We start from the raw sequence: 21,750 nt of genomic DNA, 5'->3' as shown, positions 1-21,750 counted from the left end.
TCCAACATCCTTTTTCACAAGTCAAGAGTCCCTAACTTCTATTCATTATTCATATACATATAAACACATAATCACATTCCTCATATATGGTAGCATCATCTTATTGACATAAACATACCTCAACAGCATAATACACATCGTCGTCGTAAAAATAACATCATAACACCTCAGTCAAATCTCAAAAAAGTCGTAGCTTTCTGCAATAATTTCAAACCATAAAAAATATTCTCTGCTCATTTCAATAGTGTCATCTGCCTCAAACGTACTTTAAAAATCATGATCTCATACCAAATATATCATTCAAAGCTCTCATAGTATCACAATGGTTCCGAAAAAATATGAACAGTTCACACAGTACAGACAAAATACAATTTCGTAAGTGTGAAGTAATCCAACTCTGTAATTGCGTAAACATGTGTCACTGACGTAATAAAAAAGTTTGTCTGTCTCAGTTAAATGATCAGATAGCTGTGTAATTTATGTATTAGAGAAATATGGTACCGATGTGTAAAGTTGTATAAGCAAATACCATATTAGCTAGGGCTCCTTGTGCTTGCCACACACATGGTACACAAAGTAAGCGTGTACCCCCCTGAGGATTAATGTAATTATACCCTCAGGTGTTACAGATTACAACAATGGAATGAAGTGTATTACAGAAAACCTTTGTATCATTGTACTTCAAATATCTTTAAAAATAAATGATTTAAGTACAAAATTAATCACTCAAATACGTGTACTGTAGCGCTAAACTGTGCGTCTTGTTGTAGGATAATCTCTGTGGAAGTGTCGTAGGTATCGTCCTCCGAAAGCTAAGTTCTGCAGAAGTCAATGTACTTACCTCATGATAAACAAAAGTGAAATGCTTTGCGTATAGATATCTTAGTTATTACGCTTATTGTTGTGATAAAGAAATTACTGTGCTGTAACGTATTGTTGTGCTACGGAAAAGGCTGTCTCATTGTGGCTATACCACAAAAGTTACTACTAAGACATGTTTTACTTTCCAGAATAATACAGAAAAACTGTGCAGATATGAAACAGAAACACCGCAAAAGCAACATTGTAAATTGTCGCTCATTAGTAGCGTCGTTTCGGCGGTTCCATCTCAAAATTCGGTGCGCCTTGCCAATTTCTTTCATAATTTCCGAAGTATCCTGTGTTATTATTTTGTAGCTTTTCCGTATTTCTAAGTTCCTCTTCCCGTGTTGGAGTGCGACTGTCCTCTGAAATATGAAATTTTTGTATTACTTGTGCCAACTGATCTTGTACTTCCCGGATTTCTCTTTTGTATTGCATATTACTTTGATTCTGATTTTGTTTGAATTTCCTAATTTGTTCGCACTCTTCTGTGTCAGTGATGGCTACAGGTCTTGTGTCATTCAGATCATCATCTACCTTTGCAGATAAGTTAGTGAACTGATCCGAAAGTTCGGCTACTTTCTCTGATAGTGTACTTATTTCCTCAGTGTGTTTTTCTGAACCAAGTTTCAGAGTGTCCATTTGTGCTGAAATCGTATCTACTATGTCCTTTAAGTTTTCTTGAGTTTTTGCAAGTTGCGTAACCGAATCGGCAGATGCAACTGAGTCAATTTTAGCTTGCAAGGTGTCGTGATTTACATTAACAATAGTTTGGAGTTCTTTTATGGCTGCTTCGTGATTCTGTAATGCATTTTCATGCCGCGAAAAAATAGGTTGAAAATGCTCACAAATTTGTGTTTTTACATCATTACAGCCTTTTTGACATTTCGATTCAATGTAACTCAGTAGTTAAATCTTCACGTGTTTATTCAAGCTTATGTTCCACTGAGTCTAACTTTTGAAGCTTTTGTTCCATTGTGTCTAGCTTTTGAAACCTTTGCTGTGTTTGTCTCTGATTTTGTTCCATTTGTTGCATTAATTGCAGTAATAATGTATTAGTGTCTGGAATCTGTTTCTCTATGCTTTTTGGCAGTGCGTTTTCACCGGCAGCATTCACATTTTGACAAGCAGAAAATGTGTCTTGACTCATTTGAGAAAACGGTGAGAACCCAAAACCTGAGTCTACAGTATTTGCAATATTGTGTTCTGTCATTCCCGATTCCTGAGGCGAGGTGTTGCCGACCGATCAATCGATAATGCTTCCCTGTTTACTGCCTGTTTCACTGTCTACACCATTATTTGACGCCCGCTCCATTTCCCTATGCACAGTTACCAAATTACTACTTTGAATATTAGTTAATTCATTACATGGTGGCGTTAACACACTGCTTTCGTCTTCACTGTCATTTCTCAGTTTACTTTGTAGCCTAGTGTTACGTTTTTCACACGCCATTATTGTCACAATATTTCACACGATAACACAGAAAAGCACAATTTGAAGAGCAAAAATAAGAGAACACATTAAGATAGCACTGAAAATAATATCTAGTTAATTGCAAGCGCAGCTGCGAAATACTTGGTGCAAATCTACATGCATGCCACAACTGTTTTACTGTACAACAATGAAAGACTGCAACTACAAAGGAGATTCTCTCCACAATTACGCGCTAGCAATAAACAATAGCTACACTAATTACACAAACTACAAGAAAAAATCAGAAGATTCCAGTGAGGTATCCTAGGCTAAGGGTCGACATATGAAACGTCCCCTTTGAAAAATTTATACATGACTGTGCTTAAACTGACACACAATATTTTTAGCGCAACGCAATCTGACTTTCAAAAATCCCTACAAAAGAATGGCCCTGACTAACATTAACCTATACGTTTCACAAATCACTTACCTCACCAAAAATCTTCGTTACTCGAACTACTGCAATACAGCGAGCGCCACTACTGCCAGCTAAATAAAAGATTCAAACTACTGAAGGCACTAACTACTGATAGGCATAGTTAGCAAATGAAAGATTTTAATAGAGAAAAAACAATGTATTTACCTTAATGATCATAATATATATAGCAGTTCATGCCAACCATTTTTACAGACTTTCAAAACTCTGCCATCTCTCTCCCCACATCCACCACTGCTGGCGGCTCACCTCCAACTGCGCAACGCTACGTGCTGTTCACATCCAGCTGCCGCTGCCCAACACTACAATGGCAGACAACAATGCAAACTAGCCACAGACTGCACACAGCACAGCCAGTGATTTTCATACAGAGAGCGCTACGTGGCGGTGGCATTACCAATATAAGAACCTAAACAGCCTACTTACATAGCCTACTTACAGTACCAGTAACTGGTGACGGTTTTCGCGTTCAGATATCAGTATCATTTGGTGATTTCTTTTCGGGTCGGTAACTACTGCTGAGCCCCGTCACTACGTTTTATTGTCTCCTGTGATAGCTGCTGATAAATGAATTCTTCCGTTAATGTCTACAGACACCTCGGTGCCCAGTATGTCTTCCTGTACACTGGAGTATTATTGCACATGGGTATGCCAGCCGGAGTGGCCGAACGGTTCTAGGCGCTACAGTCTGGAACCGCGAGACCGCTACGGTCGCAGGTTCGAATCCTGCCTCGTGCATGGATGTGTGTGATGTCCTTAGGTTAGTTAGGTTTAAGTAGTTCTAAGTTCTAGGGGACTGATGACCTCAGATGTTAAGTCCCATAGTGCTCAGAGCCCATATTATCGAACGTTAGCTTCCAGTCGTCTATTGTTAGGAACTTCAAGTGCTCAGAGCCATTTTGCACTTGGGTATGAATGTTGTCTAACAAGCATTGCTGGTAATGGGTCATTTGTATTAAGCAAATACATGAATCGTAGCAGTATAGCTTCCATAACTTGTCAGTCACTTCTTTGTAAGTGAACCACCTTTTTATGAAATGCAGATACACCAATGCTTTGCTTGTGGCTTTGGTTATCACATAACCTATCAATATTTTACTCATCCAAAACATATAAAGTAGTAGTCATCAAGTCCTTTAGCAGACTAATCTCATCCATGCCAAAATTATCTAGGCCAGCAGGAACCATCTATATTACTCATGCATGCTACATTTCTGTGCACAAACCAAAGAATTTTATCCAAATCCTCAGTATTCTCTAGTGGTTGTAGAACACATAATACTTCTTGTGGTAAAGCAGTACCTGCAGTAACCCACAATAATCTAGCTGATCTAACGGTATGTTATTATGTCAACCAGTCTTTAGCATACATAATTACTATTAAAAACAGTCTTGATCACGATTTATTTAACAAGGTGACCGGTTTCGACCACTAATGTGGTCATCTTCAGACCATTGAGTAGGAACCTCTTTCTGTTTAGTAGTGATTCTCCAACAGAAAGAGGCTCCTACTCAATGGTCTGAAGATGACCACAGTAGTGGTCGAAACCGGTCACTTTGTTAAATAAATCGTGATCAAGACTGTTTTTAATAGTAATTATTTATAAGACATTGATCACTGCTGTTCCCGTAATGCATTCAAAAGTAATTAATTTAGCATACATGTTCGTAGTTTATTTGGGACACATTGATGATCGGTGCACCTTGTGACATTGCCTCGCTTGCAGTTGTTGCTCCCTACAGCAAAAAAGTTCCACTGATTTCAGTTGTATATCGCAAAAGACAGACTTTAGTGTGATGTTTGGCAAGGAAGTCAAGTCCGAGAATTGCAGAACACCCTTCACTAAAGTGTGGTAACCCTTCCAAGCGCTCACAAAAACTCTTCCTTATAAGGGCAAAGTTAAGCAGTGTTAACCCTAATGAATTTACATCACTGTCATCTATCGCATATAGTATGTAACGTGGAGACCTGAGTATATTTCTGCCTGAGAAGTTCAGATTAAAGGCTGACATGTGTGCAGCTGTGTCAACTAAAAATTTATGTTCCTTGCCATGTGCTAAGCCTAACAAGCAGTACTCCGTCTTTGCATGAGTCTGTGCTTATTGTTTCCGACGGGGAGTCTTCTATGATGAGCGATGCGGTCCCTCTTGACTTTGACAGGCGCTTCTGCCAATGCCGTGTTTCATGTTTCTTATCGCTACACTCTGATGTTGTTGGACTCGTCCACACTTGCAGCACTCCAACTGACGACATTGCTTGTGCGATGGCCTTTACGTCCACATCTTTAACATTTATTTCATAGGCGGAGATCCGACGGTCACTACGCCCTTTAATAGCAATACCAATTTCCTCTAATTGTCTGGCAAGTGTAATAACCACGGACATATCAGATGGATACTCCATTCATACTCTGCATCAAATGTCATTGGAGATACCTCGTAAAAAGACATCTAGAACCCTATTTCAGCTTCATCCAGTATAACTACGTCAGTCTTTGCATCACTCATATGTTTGTGCATTAGTCTCTCGGATTCTAGCGAGTACTCCACTGATTCATTGTGCTTTAATGCCAGACTACTAAGATTTTCGCTGTTCCCGGCAGTGTTGAAGCACACCATTAGTTAACAGCTCGAACGTTTCTGTAGTACTAAGCGTTTCGTGATTCATAATGTGTTTTACCCTCGCCTAATACTGCAAAACAAGCCATACGTAGACATGTGCTTATGACCAATTGCTCAGTTTTGCAGCAGCAACAACATTGTTAGTAAACCCAGTTACATCCTCCGTTGTTTTCCGGAAAAAAGGTGTTCTCAACTCGGCTGATAACGAATCTACAGAAGATGGGAGTACACACAACATTGATTTTGCCACCTCTGATTCCAACTGTATCTGGTATTGAATAACTTGCAATACTTCCACTTGTCTATGTCATCCCTCTTTTATTCTTTCTGCTGAGAATTAACTGTCATTCACCTAGTTGCCTGTTCTGATAAAGCGGCAACAGTCTCAACCATAGTAACTGCAAGTGTGTCTGGCACTCTGTTTATTCCACTACAGCCGTTACAATAAAAGAAAAAATCGGAAAATTACATTTACAACACACAACAAATTATAAACTGAATTAGTGTTTGCGACGTATCATCACCCAACGGGATTCAGTACATTCCTACATTGTCTACTAATGGCACTTGTTCAAATTACAGAATTTAAATCTCAGTGACGTTAAATATGTTTCTGTACAATTCCCTTTAAACTGTGATAAGTCTTCAGGCTCCTAGGATTATGGTGTACATGGTCGCAACAAAATGAACACCAAAAGGCGGCCAACAGATAAAATGTTCACTCGCCGCGCTGCATCATGCTGGTCTGCCTGTCCAGACAGGCGACGACGGTTGATGCTACAGACAGGATTCCACTGTCACGGGAGTCCTGAGATGACAGCCAAGCCCAACACCAATTGTGGAATCCCAGGGAACCATGGTCTCTACGTATGCAGAAGCACCGTTCAGATTGGAAGAGTTTGGTTCAGTGGAGCGCCCAAGGGCATCAGTAAGAAAGTGTCGGCTTTGAATGAATTTATTGTCAAGATTCATACAATTAAAAATAGCTTCTCTGTGGCACTGACCAGCAGCAGGCAGAGTGGCACACGTGGCTGGTAGTTGCTGACTCGCCGAACTCATCAGGCATCGACGTTGCTTGGCGTGGTCAGAGACTGCGCACTCAGAAGAGGCGTCACCGTACAGTATGTTGGTCTAGGGGTCTGCAGAGGCTGCCTGTCCAGCTTGGACGGTAACAGCTCAGTGAAACCGTTCCACCAAGACGCTCTCATGGTCATCATAGTTTGCACCCTTGTGGTCGTCGGCCAACAACTCTGCACGCAATGATGGCAGCCATGCACAAGTGTGGCCCGAACTCCTAACAGCCAAGACACTGGTAGCAGCTCACAAGTGCAGCTAGGTGGCAGCACAGATGTGCTTCTCCCAAAAGATGTGTCGTGGGAAGCTCGCAGGTCTCCCTCGATTGACCACCAATTGGTCGTTTATCGAAGGCGCTAAAGTCTTCACATCAGTGGCATTTCGGATGGCAGCAATGGGTATCCACAGCAGTGGGGTCATAAAGTTGACTGACTGGTGTCTTGAAGTTAAAGTCATCTGACGAACGATAGCTGGCACATCACAGAACAGCTTCGATGTGGATTCACAGTAACTTACAAGACTGTCTTACTAACTCATCCTGAACTTCAGAAGTCCAAGTTTTTATGCGGATTAGCTTATGCCTAGGACACGGCGATGAGCGAATTTGACCCCGTTTGCTAGGCTTGTCAGCGCTGTACACCACACCGCTGTGTCCCTACTGTTGGTTTTAAGTCTTCAGCCTGGCACACTCTGCAACGTCTGGATGTTGTGGAGGCGCTCTTGCGTATCTGTTACACGATCTTACGTCACCTTCCGGTGCTGTTAGCATGATGTTGTGGTGTGATGCTTCTGCTGCGTTGCATTTTGCGCTCTCTGCTCGAGTGTTGTGTGACAGTGCCCCGAGATGGGCCTCGCTATCTGCAGCATTAGCTTTCCTTCCTGAATTACACTCCGATCAAAATATATGCACTCGACTCTGCCTTAGTTCGCCTCTGTGCTTGCCAGAGAAAGACCTTTAAAAACTTACGTTTACCCAACATTCCATTCTGTGGCGTAACATTTCACTTGCCTATTACAAAGTCAGTTGCGTTAAATCATTTATCTGCAGAAATAAGTCAGGTGACTGTCCTAAAGGTGTTTGATGGAGTGAAGGAATTTGGAAGCTACAAGGGGGAGCTAAGAGATTTGTCGCTTGTTTTGTCTAGAAGAGAGCGTTACAAAGACTCACAACAAAATTCTAATGGGGCGCGCTACAAAAAGGTGTAGTTCATTATTGAGAGGATTTTTAAAATTCAGGTAATGTTACTCTCAAAGAGACAAATATTGTGTGTTCTACGTACACAAAACATCCGCCTGCATAGCTGAGCACTGAGCTGCCATGTGGAGGACCTAAGTTCAATTCCAAGTGCTTCCCAGTCCGCATGACTTGGTCCTCTGAACGTAATGGTGAAATTTCTTTAACGTACACAACACGCAGCAACACGAGACAGTAGTAGAGCATTGCATATGTTTGCGGGCACTCATTCTCCCCAGGAGTAAAGTAAGGCACGAAGATATTTTAAGAGTTAACATCCCGTAAAAGGAAGGGAGGAAGGTAAGGGACTAATATCCCGTCTATGGTGAAGTCACTAAAGATGAAATAGAAGCTTGGGTTATGGCAAGTTAGAGACGGATATCCATCATTTCAGAGATACCATCCAGGCATTCACCTTAAACGATTTAGAAACAGCGTCCGGCTGAATTCGAGTCCAGCGTGTTACCACTTCGCTACCTTGCTCGAACGTATAAAAAATTAGGACGGTGTAATAGTACAGCCATACGTTGTATACATCATATGGAGTCTTACGTTCCGTTATTATCTCTTCTAGAAATTCACACTATACGAGAACTTATACCACTACTGGTATTTTTTAGTTTGTTCATTGTGTTTAATGCGACATCTATCTACATCCGGATCCCGCTCCAGCTACTGCCGTTCTGGGTTGTTACTATGGACTTGTGGCTATGTGAGTCGCAGGGGGTGGCCGGATGGCCTTCCTGACGCCGCCCCATACCGCCGGTCGCAGTGGCCGAGCGGTTCTAGGCGCTGCAGTCTGCAACCGCTAGACCGCTACGGTCGCAGGTTCGAATCCTGCCTCGGGCATGGATGTGTGTGATGTCCTTAGGTTAGTTGGGTTTAACTAGTTCTAAGTTCTAGGGGACTAATGACCTCAGAAGTTGAGTCCCATAGTGCTTAGAGCCAGCCGCCCCATACCCCCTGGACGGAAGTAGTGTACCCAGCCTTCTGTGTCCAGTGTAAACTGAGAAATAATGCGAACGTTGTTCAGGAGTCTGCAAGTCGTGTAACTCAGGCGGGACGAGGGTTCAAATGGTTCAAATGATTCAAAAGGCTCTGAGCACTATGGGACTCAACATCTTAGGTCATAAGTCCCTTAGAACTTAGAACTACTTAAACCTAACTAATCTAAGGACATCACACACACCCATGCCCGAGGCAGGATTCGAACCTGCGACCGTAGCAGTTCCGCGGTTCCGGACTGCAGCGCTAGAACCGCACGGCCACCTCGGCAGGCTTATGGGACGTGGGGACCAGCCCAGTGTTCACCTAGTGGGATGTGTAAAATCGCCTAAAACCCCATCCATGCTGGCTGTCACACCGGCCCTTCGTCGTTAATTTGCCGGGCGGATTCGATCTGGGGCCGGCGCGCTTACCCGCGTCCAGGAAGCAGCGCATTAGCGCTCTCGGCTAACCTGGCGGGTTTAATGCGACAGACATCCGTGTTCTTCTTCTTCTTTGTTAAAAAAAAGAGAGAGAGATCAGTTCTCAAGTTCTCGACAACGTCATGAGGTACATAGTGCGTGATCTGAGTACAAATCTACAAACCCCTGTTGCAGGTGCTTGGAGAAGAATCCTGAAAATCGTCCGTACATGGTGGAGATTCTGGAGCACCCTTTTCTGACGGCGCTTCCGGAAAATGATTTCCATGTAAGTACCTTTAGGCTCTATTCATATCACTACTAAAATAACTTCCAATGGAACTTAATTGAAGTTCTTCAAACTTTCAGAATGTCCTCACTTTGAATCTTACATTTGAGAAATGGTATTAAGAAGTTGTTTACAACTGTATTTATCTTTTAGAATATTATAAGTGCTCGGATAGCTAGTGCCACTCGGTTGTTTTGATCAATCCTCCGAAAGCGAGTAAGAGTGTGAACTTAGTGCTACGAATAATACATGTTGTGAAGTCAGTTCGCTGTCCATTTATGACAGCCATACCGCTGTCTTCCGTTTACAGTTCCACTGTGTTGTGTCTTGTTTCCCATAAATCTAATATCGAGCCTCTCCGTTACGACGAATAACGGTATTTATGTATTACATCACGTTCTAAAGAATATTGTTGGGACACGCATGCCAAAAGGAAACCACATGGTGAAATACGTAGGAAAAGAATCATAGCAATGCAAGCGGGAAACCTTACCATAGGAAACATATAAATTGGAATTCTTCTGAGATTATATGCGTTTTAATGTCAGTAATTCTTCTGATTACAATTTGAACAGAAACCAGATGGCAGTTATAAGAGTCGACGGGCATGAAACGGAAGCAGTGGTTGGGAAGGGAGTGAGGCAGGGTTGTAGCCTATCCCCGATGTTATTCAATCTGTACATTGAGCAAGCAGCAAAGGAAACAAAAGAAAAACTCGGAGTAGGAATTAAAATCCATGGCGAAGGAATAAAAACTTTGAGGTTCACCGATGAAATTGTAATTCTGTCAGAGACCGCAATGGACTTGGAAGAGCAGTTGAACGGAATGGATGGTGTCTTGAAGGGAGGATATAAGATGAACATCAACAGAAGCAAAACGAGGATAATGGAGTAGTCGAATTAAGTCGGGTGATGCTGAGGGAATTAGCTTAGGAAATCAGACACTTAAAGTAGTAAATGAGTTTTGCTATTTGAGGAGCAAAATAACTGATGATGGTCGAAGTAGAGAGGATATTAAATGTAGACTGGCAATGGCAAGGAAAGCGTTTCTGAAGAAGAGAAATTTGTTAACATTGAGTATAGGATTAAATGTCAGGAAGTCGTTTCTGAAAGTATTTGTATGGAGTGTAGCCATGTTTGGAAGTGAAACGTCGACGATAAATAGTTTAGACAAGTAGAGAATAGAACCTTTCGAAATGTGGTGCTACAAAAAAATGCTGAGATTAGATGGGTAGATCACATAACTAATGAGGAGGTATTGAACAGAATTGGAGAGAAGAGAAATTTGTGGCACAACTTGACTAGGAGACGGGATCGGTTGGTGGGGCATATTCTGAGGCATCAAGGGATCACCAATTTAGTACTGGAGGGCAGCGTGGAGGGTAAAAATCGTAGAGGGAGACCAAGAGATGAATACACTAAACAATTTCAGAAGGATGTAGGTTGCAGTAGGTACTGGGAGGTGAAGAAGTTTGCGCACAACAACAACAACAACAACAATTCTTCTGAGAGATATTATATGCGTTTTAATGTCAGTAACACCAGTGAAAGTGAAATATCAAAAATATTACTTGAGGAAATAACTTGGTTCAAATGTTTCAAATGGCTCTGAGCACTATGGGACTTAACATCTATGGTCATCAGTCCCGTAGAACTTAGAATTACTTGACGCTAACTAACCTAAGGACAGCACACAACACCCAGTCATCACGACGCAGAGAAAATCCCTGACCCTGCCGGGAATCGAACCAGGGAACCCGGGCGTGGGAAACGAGAACGCCACCGCACGACCACGAGCTGCGGACTAAATAATTTGGCATTATCATCAAGAGTCCTACAGAAAGATTGAGTTAACATTGTAATAAACGACTATCAATGTGAATGTCACTTTAGTTAAGCAAGTTCAATAGGGCTCAACGAAAATTAGAGTAGATAAGGATGTCTGACGCATCATCTCAAGGCTGTACAAAGTCCACCTTCCAACACTTACCGGAAACCGGCTCTCTTGCCCACAACATCCAAGAAGACGACCCCATGGGCTTGGCTGGGAATTGATGATGATGATGTTTAGTTTGTGGGGCGTTTAACTGCGCGGTCATCAGTGCCCATACAAAATCCACAGTTTTACGCAGTCCAATTTTTTACATAGTCCAATCGCGTCACTGTCACGAATAATGATTATGAGGATGAAATGATGAGGACAAGAGAAACACCCAATCCCCCGGTGAAGAAAATCCCCAACCCGGGCGGGAATCGTACCTGAGACCCCGTGATACACAGGCAGCAACGCTAACCACTAGACCACGAGCTGCGGGCGTGGCTAGGAGTGATGTACTTCAACTCGCACCTAGAACTCGAAATACACTACTGGCCCTTAAAATTGCTACACCACGAAGGTGACGTGCTACAGACGCGAAATTTAACCGACAGGAAGAAGATGCTGTGATATGCTAATGATTAGTTTTTCAGAGCATTCACACATGGTTGGCGCAGGTGGCGACACCTACAACGTGCTGACATGAGGAAAGTTTCCAACCGATATCTCATACATAAACAGCAGTTGACTGGCGTTGCCCAGTGAAACGTTGTTGTGATACCTCGTGTAAGGAGAAGAAATGCGTACCATCGCGATTCCGACCTTGATAAAGGTCGGATTGTAGCCTATCGCGATTGCCGTTTGTCGTATCGCAACATTGCTGCTCGCGTTGGTCGAGATCCAATGACTGTTAGTAGAATATGGAATCGGTGGGTTCAGGAGGGTAATACGGAACTCCGTGCTGGATCCCAACGGCCTCGTATCACTAGCAATCGAGATGACAGGCATCTTATCCGCATGCCTGTAGCGGATCGTGCAGCCACGTCTCGATCCCTGAGTCAACAGATGGGGACGTTTGCAAGACAACAACCATCTGCACGAACAGTTCGACGACGTTTGCAGCAGCATGTACTATCAGCTCGGAGACCATGGTTGCGGTTACCCTTGACGCTGTATCACAGACAGGAGCGCCTGCGACGGTGTACTCAACGACGAACCTGGGTGCACGAATGGCAAAACGTCATTTTTTCGGATGAATCCAGGTTCTGTTTACAGCATCATGATGGTCGCATCCTTGTTTGGCGACATCGCGGTGAACGTACATTGGAAGCGTGTATTCGTCATTGCCATACTGGCGTATCACCCGGCGTGATGGTATGGGATGCCATTGGTTCCACGTCTCGGTCACCTATTGTTCGCATTGACGGCACTTTGAACAGTGGACATTACATTTCAGATGTGTTACGACCCGTGGCTCAACCCTCCATTCTATCCTTGCGAAACCCTACATTTCAGCAGGATAATGCAGTACCGCATATTGCAGGTCTTGTACGGGCCTTTCTGTATACAGAAAATGTTCGACTGCTGCCTGGCCAGCACATTCTCCAGATCTGTCACCAATTGAAAAACGCTGGTCAATGGTGGCCGAGCAACTGTCTCGTCACAATACGCCAGTCACTACTCTTGATGAACTGTGGTATCGCGTTGAAGCTGCATAGGCAGCTGTACCTGTACAAGCCATCCAAGCTCTGTTTGACTCAATGCCCAGGCGTATCAAGGCCGTTATTACGGCCAGAGATGATTGTTCTGGGTACTGATTTTTCAGGATCTATGCACCCAAATTGCGTGAAAATGTAATCACATGTCAGTTCTAGTATAATATATTTGTCCAAAGAATAGCCGTTTATCATCTGCATTTCTTCTCGGTGTAGCAATTTTAGTGGCCAGTATTGTAGATACGGTAGATTAGGCTTCGCTCTTCTGCTAATCAAAATTCCTTATCCGCCCCTTGCTGCCTGCACTCACACGTGATGACAAGGGGTGTCTGCCGGCAGCTGTCGCAGGAGCTGAAGAAGATGCTGTCGGAGCTGCACCTGACGGAGGGCCGCCGCGGGGAACCCGAGCGCCGCCGCGAGGTGGCGGTGCGCGGCAGCGCTCTCGTGGCGGAGGGTGCTACCGACCCGGAGCCCATGCGCGTCGAGGACCTGGCGGCGCTCGAGCCCGTGCACGAGGACGCTGTGCTGGCCGAGCTGCACGAGCGCATGCGCAGAGGCCACTGCTACACCTTCGTGGGCGACGTGCTGCTTCTCCTCAACCCCAACGAGCAGCAGAACATCTACGGCCCGGAGGTACTGTGCGCCGCCCCTCTGCACTGCTCCTTCAACTGTATTTGTTTATGAAACTTCCTGGCAGATTAAAACTGTGTGCCGGACCGAGACTCGAACTCGGGACCTTTGCCTTTCGCGGGCAAATGCTCCACCAACTGAGCTACCCAAGCACTTGCCCGCGAAAGGAAAAGGTCCCGAGTTCGAGTCTCGGTCCGGCACACAGTTTTAATCTGCCATAAAGTTTAATATCAGCGCACACTCCGATGCAGAGTGAAATTCTCATTCTGGAAACATTCCCCAGGCTGTGGCTAAGCCATGTCTCCGCAATATCCTTTCTTTCAGGAGTGCTAGTTTGTAAAGTTCGCAGGGGATATTCTGCATAGTTTGGAAGGTAGGAGACGAGGTACTGGCAGAAGTGAAGCTGTGAGGACGGGGCGTGTCGTGCTTGGGTAGTTCAGTTGGTGGAGCACATTCCCGCGAAAGGCAAAGATCCCGAGTTCGAGTCTCGGTCCGGCACACAGTTTTAATCTGCCAGGAAACTTCATATCAGCGCACACTCCGCTGCAGAGTGAAATTCTCATTCTGGAAACATTCCCCAGGGTGTGGCTAAGCCATGTCTCCTCAATATCCTTTCTTTCAGGAGTGCTAGTTCTGCAAGGTTCGCAGGGGACCTTCTGTAAAGTTTGGGAGGTAGGAGACGAGGTACTGGCAGAAGTGAAGCTGTGAGGACGGGGCGTGTCGTGCTTGGGTAGCTCAGTTGGTGGAGCACTTGCCCGCGAAAGGCAAAGGTCCCGAGTTCGAGTCTCGGTCCAGCACACAGTTTTAATCTCTCCGGAAGTTTCATATCAGCGCACACTCCGCTGCAGAGTGAAATTCTCATTCTGGTATATGTTTATGTCAAAATATTGCTGGGTACGCGTAGAATTATTCCTTGATTACAAAAATTTATTTCCAAGGAGCTATGCTATATAGAGCTATGCTGTTAGTTATAATGGTAGCTCAATTCATGAAGTTTCCACGTGTGTACTATTAGCAGCCCGCAGGACGTCTAGACGATACTCAATTTATCTCCGTGTCTTCACCAATATCTCTTCCATCGCTGAATCTGCACCATTCGTACTCGTGCTTTAAGAGTTTGCACATCTGGAATGAGTGAACTGAACACTTTATTCTTAACGTAAACCACACAAAAGGTCAGGAGGGGTTAAGTCTGGTGAACATGGTGGCAATGATGTTGGTCTCTAGCAGTCCAACTGTCCGGAAAGCTTACATCCAAGAACCAGCGAACAACAGGCCCTTCGTGTGGCGGTGCCTCATCTTGTTGGAGCACTACCAATGTAGAAATTCCTGTAACTGAGGTCCAACGTACAAGTTCTAACACTTTCATGTAAGCTGTTGCCGTAATGAAAGAAAAAGAATGGTCTAATAGTTGTGTTGTGTATTAAACCACATCAAACATTGACTTTCAGCCTGTCCCTTCGCTGCTTTCCAGATCCGCATTTTATGCATGTTTCCTTTCCCAGGTATGTGAAAAGTCGCTTCATTGCAACAAAAAAAAAAAACAGTATTAAGGTGCATGCATCTGTTCGTTCCAGCATTTTCCTAAAAAGTCGGCGCGTCTGGGCCTACGCCTGGCTGCAAAATTTACAGGAAGTGCACGCTGAGTGTATGGACATGCAGCCGTTTTTGTGAAATCTTCACGGCATTACTTCGAAATGTGCCTGTTCCTCTGGAAACACGACGCGTCAATTTCCGGGAACTATGCTAAAATGCTGTACACCCGGCATCAGTTGTGTCCTTACTCACTCCAAGTCTATCGCTTTTTACCTTGATAAAACCTTACGAAAAGATATAACCGCCTTTTTCTGTATGATACGCTTTATTACACGATCTAGATTTCAGCCTTAGTCCATTTTCATGTGTTACAGCTGAATGAATACACTATAAAAGTGCAAACAGCAGAGTATCAGTAGAAAAAGTAGTGCAAAAATATAATTAATGTAGAGATTGCATGATTTGTTTACTGACAACTATGTCAAAAATCATCTAAAATATATAACTCCGGTTATACAAACCTGATGTCTCGTAAAATCACTTATTAACAGGATCAGATCTCGAGTCTACACTTTGTTTCATTTTGTCTAAGCAACGACCAACATAACCATAAGCAAAGCAATATTCACAAACGTCACAGTGTGCACCACATAATCCGTGGTACGTCAGGGACCCAAGCAGTGGAACTGTTTGTTTAACAAGTTGGTTACATTAACTTTAAGTTTAAATGCGAACATTCTGTAACATTTCACCTGATTGTCATCAACAAGTATGAAGTTTAAGCCACTTTAACATTTCACTTCATTGTATAAACGAGTATGAGGTTTCAGCTGTTTTAACTTGTCAAAATATGATTTATATGCCACCTGAAGTACACACACATGTATTCAACAAACACCTCCAAATCCTTTAAATAATTATTATGTAATAATGTTGTTACGGTGTGTATTCTTTGTACTTTGCGATTATGTCTTCTCTTCTGCTATACGAACCTTGCACCCAGCAGATTGCAGACGCCATATTTGTTTACAAATATGACAGTATACATGTGATATGTTACGACAGCGAAAGGAACCTGTGACCACTGGAGGTACTCTATTTCACTAATTTTACGTTTACTGTTAGATATCAGTTTAATTTTTGTCAGAAGAAACCCAAAAACCATGTTCTGAAATAGTGTTTTGTTTCTTCACTAGACAGTGCCACAAGTTCCTCCAAAAATCGTAACACAACACACACACAAATGTCATACTAACTAATGTAAATCCACCCGATGATGGAGGTTTAAACCTTTTAAACGCGTCGTGGAAATAAATAAAACGGTGACTGGTAACAGTAAACTTGTTGTTTCATTTAATTGGTTACATTATCTTTAGAACAGGTACAATATGTCTGTGTTTATATTTTATGACACGGAAAATCAGCTTCACAGTGTGCATGTAAAGATCACGACACACACCATTGTGATTTAAGGGGCATAGAAGTTTAGCCTTATGAGATCGTTAAATATTTGCTACATAGTCCGCTACAAAGACCAGTAGTTAAAAACATCGTCAAGGATTACAACCACCTTACATAAGGGCATTTTCGATACATGGTCCATAATATAAAATAAATGGCTATAACCATCGGTAAGAGTTACAAAGTCCCTTTAAACAAAAGCTTTAAAGATTCTTGTAAAAGACCGAGCATACAAGAGGCCAATAGGGAAAAAAGTACATTTATTTATTCCAATTGTAACACTTGAAAATTTTCTAGGGCTGAAACCTAGATCGTGTAATAAAGCAAATCCTACAGTCAAATGGCTGTTATATCTTTCTGTATGCCTAGCAAAAACGGTAGGACATACTACGCATATTTCAATTTACGTCAAAAATTTGCGATCATTTGTGCTTATGGACCTAAAGATGGGACTGTCGTCCTGAAACCTGGTTGTTCTTCCCTGTTTTGCAAAATAAAATTCTGTTACAACTGTAGCGGATGTTATCGGTCATGACTGCCGGTCTCTTTAAACTGCTCGTACCATACTTTAATGCTCTTCACATCTGGCAGATCTCTGCCTTAGGCATTCTGGGACTGTTGCTGAAATGTTAAAGGCAATCATCTTTCATGAAACCTCAATAACACAATGCGCTTCCTTCTGAACATACTTCATTGTGATACTAGCACTCCTAAATTACGCTACCTGTAACAAGAGAAAAAGAATAGAAATCAAGTGGTGTCACAGCGTATGAGGAAGTGAATCCATAAAAGAACCTCATAGACATGTGGAAGTGTATCCGTAGAAAACTTTATGAAGTAAGCTAGTATTTGCAACAAATCGCATAGCCGTATCTACTATAATTCCTTAGAAATAAATGTTTGTAGTCAGGGAAAGATAATATGCTCAATCTGTAAATGCCATCGACTTCGATGTCCATATGCTTCATTTGCACGCATCCTTGCATTATTAGGAGGAGACACGTACTGACCGTCATTTCAATCCCGTTATCGAACAATGTGGCGCAGATGTAAGACACTGGATTCGCTTTCAGGGGGACAGCTGTTCAAATCCATGTCCAGCCATCTAGACTTAGGTTTCCCTAAGTTGGTTTAAGGCAAGTGCTGTAATTTTTTTTTTTTTTAATGGCACAAGGCCAACTTCCTATCCTATCCTTCCTCAAGCCGAATTTGCAATCCATCTCATACACTCAAATGACAAAAGTCATGAGATTACGTTATCCACCCTCACATATAGCGGTAGTATCGCGTACACAAGGTATAAAAGGATAGTGCATTCGCGGAACTTCCGTTTGTACATAAATGATTCATGTGAATAGGTTTCCGACGTGATTATGGCCGCACGATGGCAATTAACAAATTCTGAACGCAGAATGGTAGTTGGAGCTAAATGCATGGGACATTACATTTCGGAAATCGTTAGGGGATTCAGTATTCCGAGAACCACAATGTCAAGAGTGTACCATGAATACCACATTTCAGGCATTTCCTCTCACCCCGGACGACGTAGTAGCCGATGGCCTTCACTTAACGACCGAGAGCAGCGGCATTTGCTTAATTGTCAGTGCGTGAAATAACCGCAGATGCACGACGAACGTATTCGTTTGGACAGTGGGGCAAACTTCGGCGTTAATGGGATATGGCAGCAGACGACCGACGCAAGTGCCTTTGCTAAAAGCACGACATCGCATACATCGTTCCTCTGGGCTCGTGACTATATCAGCTGGAACCTAGACGACTGCGAAACAGTGGCCTTGTCAGAAGAGTCCCGATTTCAGTTGGTAAGTGCTGATGGTAGGGTTCGAGTGTGGCACACATCCCACGAAGCCATGGACCCAGGTTGTCAACATGACACTGTGCAAGCTGGTGGTGGCTCCATAATGTTTTGGGCTGCGTTTACATCGATTGGACAGGGTCCTTAGACCTAATGACGATTGACTGGAAATGGTTATGTTGGCCTAGTTGGAGACCATATGCAGCCATTCATGGACATTATGTTCCCAATTTTTCTGGATGACAATGCGCAATGCCACCGGGCCACAATTGTTCGTGATAAGTTTAAAAAATATTCTAAATAATTTGAGCGAATGGTGTGGTCACCCAAATCACCCGAAATTTATCCCATCGAACATTTATGGGTCATAATAGAGACGTCACTTCGTGTACAGAATCCTTCACCGGCAATACTCCCACAATGGATGGCTATACAGACAGCATGGCTCAATATTTCTACACGGGACTTCATACAGCTTGTTGAGTCTATGCCATGTCGAGCTGCGGCTCTACGCCGGGGAAAAGGCGGTCCGACACGATATTAGGAGGTATCTCACGACTTTTTCCACCTCACTGTAAATCGTAAACTCTAGACAGGGGAGAGAGAAATCGTTAATGGAATTCTACAATGTTCAATATTAGGTCCTATCTTGTTTCTCATACATGTCGACAATCTTCCGGTAATACAAACGAAGCAGAATTAGTACCTTTTTACAGACTATTCAGTTGTTATGGTCAATCTTAACTAACTTACAGCAACAAATGAAATTCTAAATAATATGTTTAGAAGGCTTATTGGCTGGTTTTCTGCAAAAGTACTCTCTCTTTCTCTCTTAATTTTAGAAAAACGGTTCACATTCAATTCTGCACATCAAAAAATGCAACGCCAGCGATAAATTTAAAGCGTGAAAGGAGTTAGTACGTACGACAGAGTCTTTAAAAAATTTTGGTGTACAGACTGATGAAAAATGAGATTGTAAATAAATTGATTTTACGGCCTATGGAACTCAACTCATCCACATTTACGCTTAGGGATATTCCAAGCCCTGGAAAGAGACAAACCAGTAATTTAATATAATTTGCTTTCTTTCATTCAGTAGTGGGCAAAGAAATGGGACTCGGTATACTAAGGAATGGAGAGACACGCTTGAGGATGACTGAGGCTATCGATACTGTGATAATGAATAGTTCGGTGGTTAATTCAGTTGAAGAGGAATAGACATATCTAAAAAGGGCAATCACAGAAGCTGGAAGGAAAACTGTAGGTACAGGGAAGAGAAAAAAAAACTGCAGAGAAATAATGGATAACAGAAGAACTCAGTCGATCGACGAAAGAATGATATACAAAAATGTTCAGTGAAGTTCAGGAATTCAGAAATACAAGTCATTTAGGAATGAAAGTTAAAGCAAAATGACTGCAGGAAAAGTAAATAAAAGAAGAAACAAACTGTGTATTTTAGATTATCCTTGGTTTTGGGTTACCCGTGGAGTCTCGGGTCCGTATTACCCCAGGTAACTGAAAGCTTGCTATATTCGCGAGAAACTGTGCTGCTACATGCCAAGTAACTGCTGACTATGCCCGCCCGGTTGGCCGTGTTGTCTAACGCACGGCTTTCCGGGAGGGAAGGAGCGCCTGGTCCCGGCACGAATCCGCCCGGCGTATTTGTGTCGAGGTCCGGTGAATCGGCCAGTCTGTAGATTGTTTTTTGGCGGTTTTCCATCTGCCTCGGCGAATGCAGACTGGTTCCCCTTATTCCGCTTCAGTTACACTATGATGGCGATTGCAGCGCAAACAAGTTCTCCACGTACGCGTACACCACCATTACTCTAACACGCAAACACAGAGGTTACACTCGTCTGGTGTGAGACGTTCCCTGGGGGGGGGGGGAGGGGGGCGGGGGGAGGGGAGGGGGTCCACAGGGGGCCGAACCGAACAATAACCCTGGGTTCGGTGTGGGTCGGCGGAGGGCTGAAGTGGACTGCGATAGTCGTCGTGGGGTTGTGGACCACTGCGGCTGCGGCGGGGACGGAGCCTCTCCGTCGTTTCTAGGTCCCGGGTTAACATACATACACACATACAACTGTTGACTATAGGTTCAGCTTTCTCATAACGAAGCTCCATAAAGTTATGATTCGAGTTGACTGAGCCAGACTGAGTCTGCAGCGGTGGGTGACTGTGTTGCAGGTGCACACCAAGTACCAGTTCAAATCGCGCTCGGACAACGCGCCGCACATCTTCGCGGTGGCTGACCGCGCCTACCAGGACGCGATGCACCACGAGGAGCCGCAGACCATCCTGCTGGCTGGCGAGACCGCCTCCGGCAAGACCACCTCGCTGTCGCATCTGGTTCACCACCTCGCCTTCCTGGGAAAGGTCAGTAGCCCGGCCGAGCTGCGACAACCACTGCACCGTCTCCCGCTGCATCTCACAAATGAAAAGCTAAACGAGAAATTTATCCTGTTGGTTTATACTATGCCCTTGCCAAAGCCTTTGAGTGTGTTATTCTGTCGGTTTAACTATGAGCGTGCCAAAGTCTTTGAATTTGTTGAACACAAAATTCTATGTGGATAACTAGTTGTGGCATTGATGGCGCCCCTCTCGTCAGGAAACTGCCTTATCTTCACAAAAGAAAGCAGAGGATCTCATAGACAGACGATGACACCTGCACGGCTCGAACCTCAGGAGGGGGGAACGTAGTTTACAGAGTTCCACACGGATCAGTACTAAGGCCACTCTTCTTCTCAGCCTACATAAATGATCTCCGAATTACTGTAAAGGGCAATTACAAACTTTATTGTCTGTTGACGACATAGGCATAGTAAACAAGGTTCCAAACTCAACCACAGCAAATACAGCTCATAAGATAGCTCGAAAGCTGCCTCTGTGATCCTTGAATTTATTTTGAGCTTTTACACCAGTCTCTTGTAGTCATGTGTTCGCCCCAACGTAGAGCGATCAAATGATTTACCTATCGCACTACGTAATTGGCCCATTGAAGTAATTGATCACATACCTATTTCTCATGCGCAATGGGTAATGACAGTAGGAATTCACTGGTTACTCGATAGGAAAATAACATCGTGAGCAGCGCAACATTCTCTGTAGTTTCATCAGTTTATCTCGCACAAGGCCCAGCTTCCTTTTAATATCAGACATCTTCAAAGCTCATATCATCTGGGGCACTTCAGAGTGACTGGACTGAAAGCAGTTATGAAATGTTGGGTTACGGTTACTCATCTCGAGAATACTGTCCCATCCAAAACCTTGTAAATGCAATGTAACGTATCATGCTATAAATCATCCATAACGAACAATCACTCATGTAAAGTAAGGAAATACAATAGGTAAAATAATTAAATTCAGTCATCTCTGTGGCGATCGGATGTT

The 21,750-nt window shown here is 43.5% G+C and overlaps 1 protein-coding gene across 3 annotated transcripts in view; it reads left to right on the top strand.

Annotated features, from left to right (window-relative positions):
• The window catches only part of LOC126161547 (neither inactivation nor afterpotential protein C), a 388,525-nt gene that overhangs the window by 148,933 nt on the left and 217,842 nt on the right, over positions 1–21,750 (top strand). For all 3 annotated transcript variants that reach the window (XM_049917480.1, XM_049917478.1, XM_049917479.1), the window contains exons 8-10: positions 9,303–9,393; positions 13,263–13,556; positions 20,548–20,736. In XM_049917480.1, coding sequence (XP_049773437.1) covers positions 9,303–9,393; positions 13,263–13,556; positions 20,548–20,736 — 574 coding nt within the window. The remainder of the gene's footprint in view (positions 1–9,302; positions 9,394–13,262; positions 13,557–20,547; positions 20,737–21,750) is intronic.

Source organism: Schistocerca cancellata, chromosome 2 (genome assembly GCF_023864275.1).
Source record: "Schistocerca cancellata isolate TAMUIC-IGC-003103 chromosome 2, iqSchCanc2.1, whole genome shotgun sequence".
NCBI lineage: Eukaryota > Metazoa > Arthropoda > Insecta > Orthoptera > Acrididae > Schistocerca > Schistocerca cancellata.
This window is presented reverse-complemented; position numbering and strand designations above follow the sequence as displayed.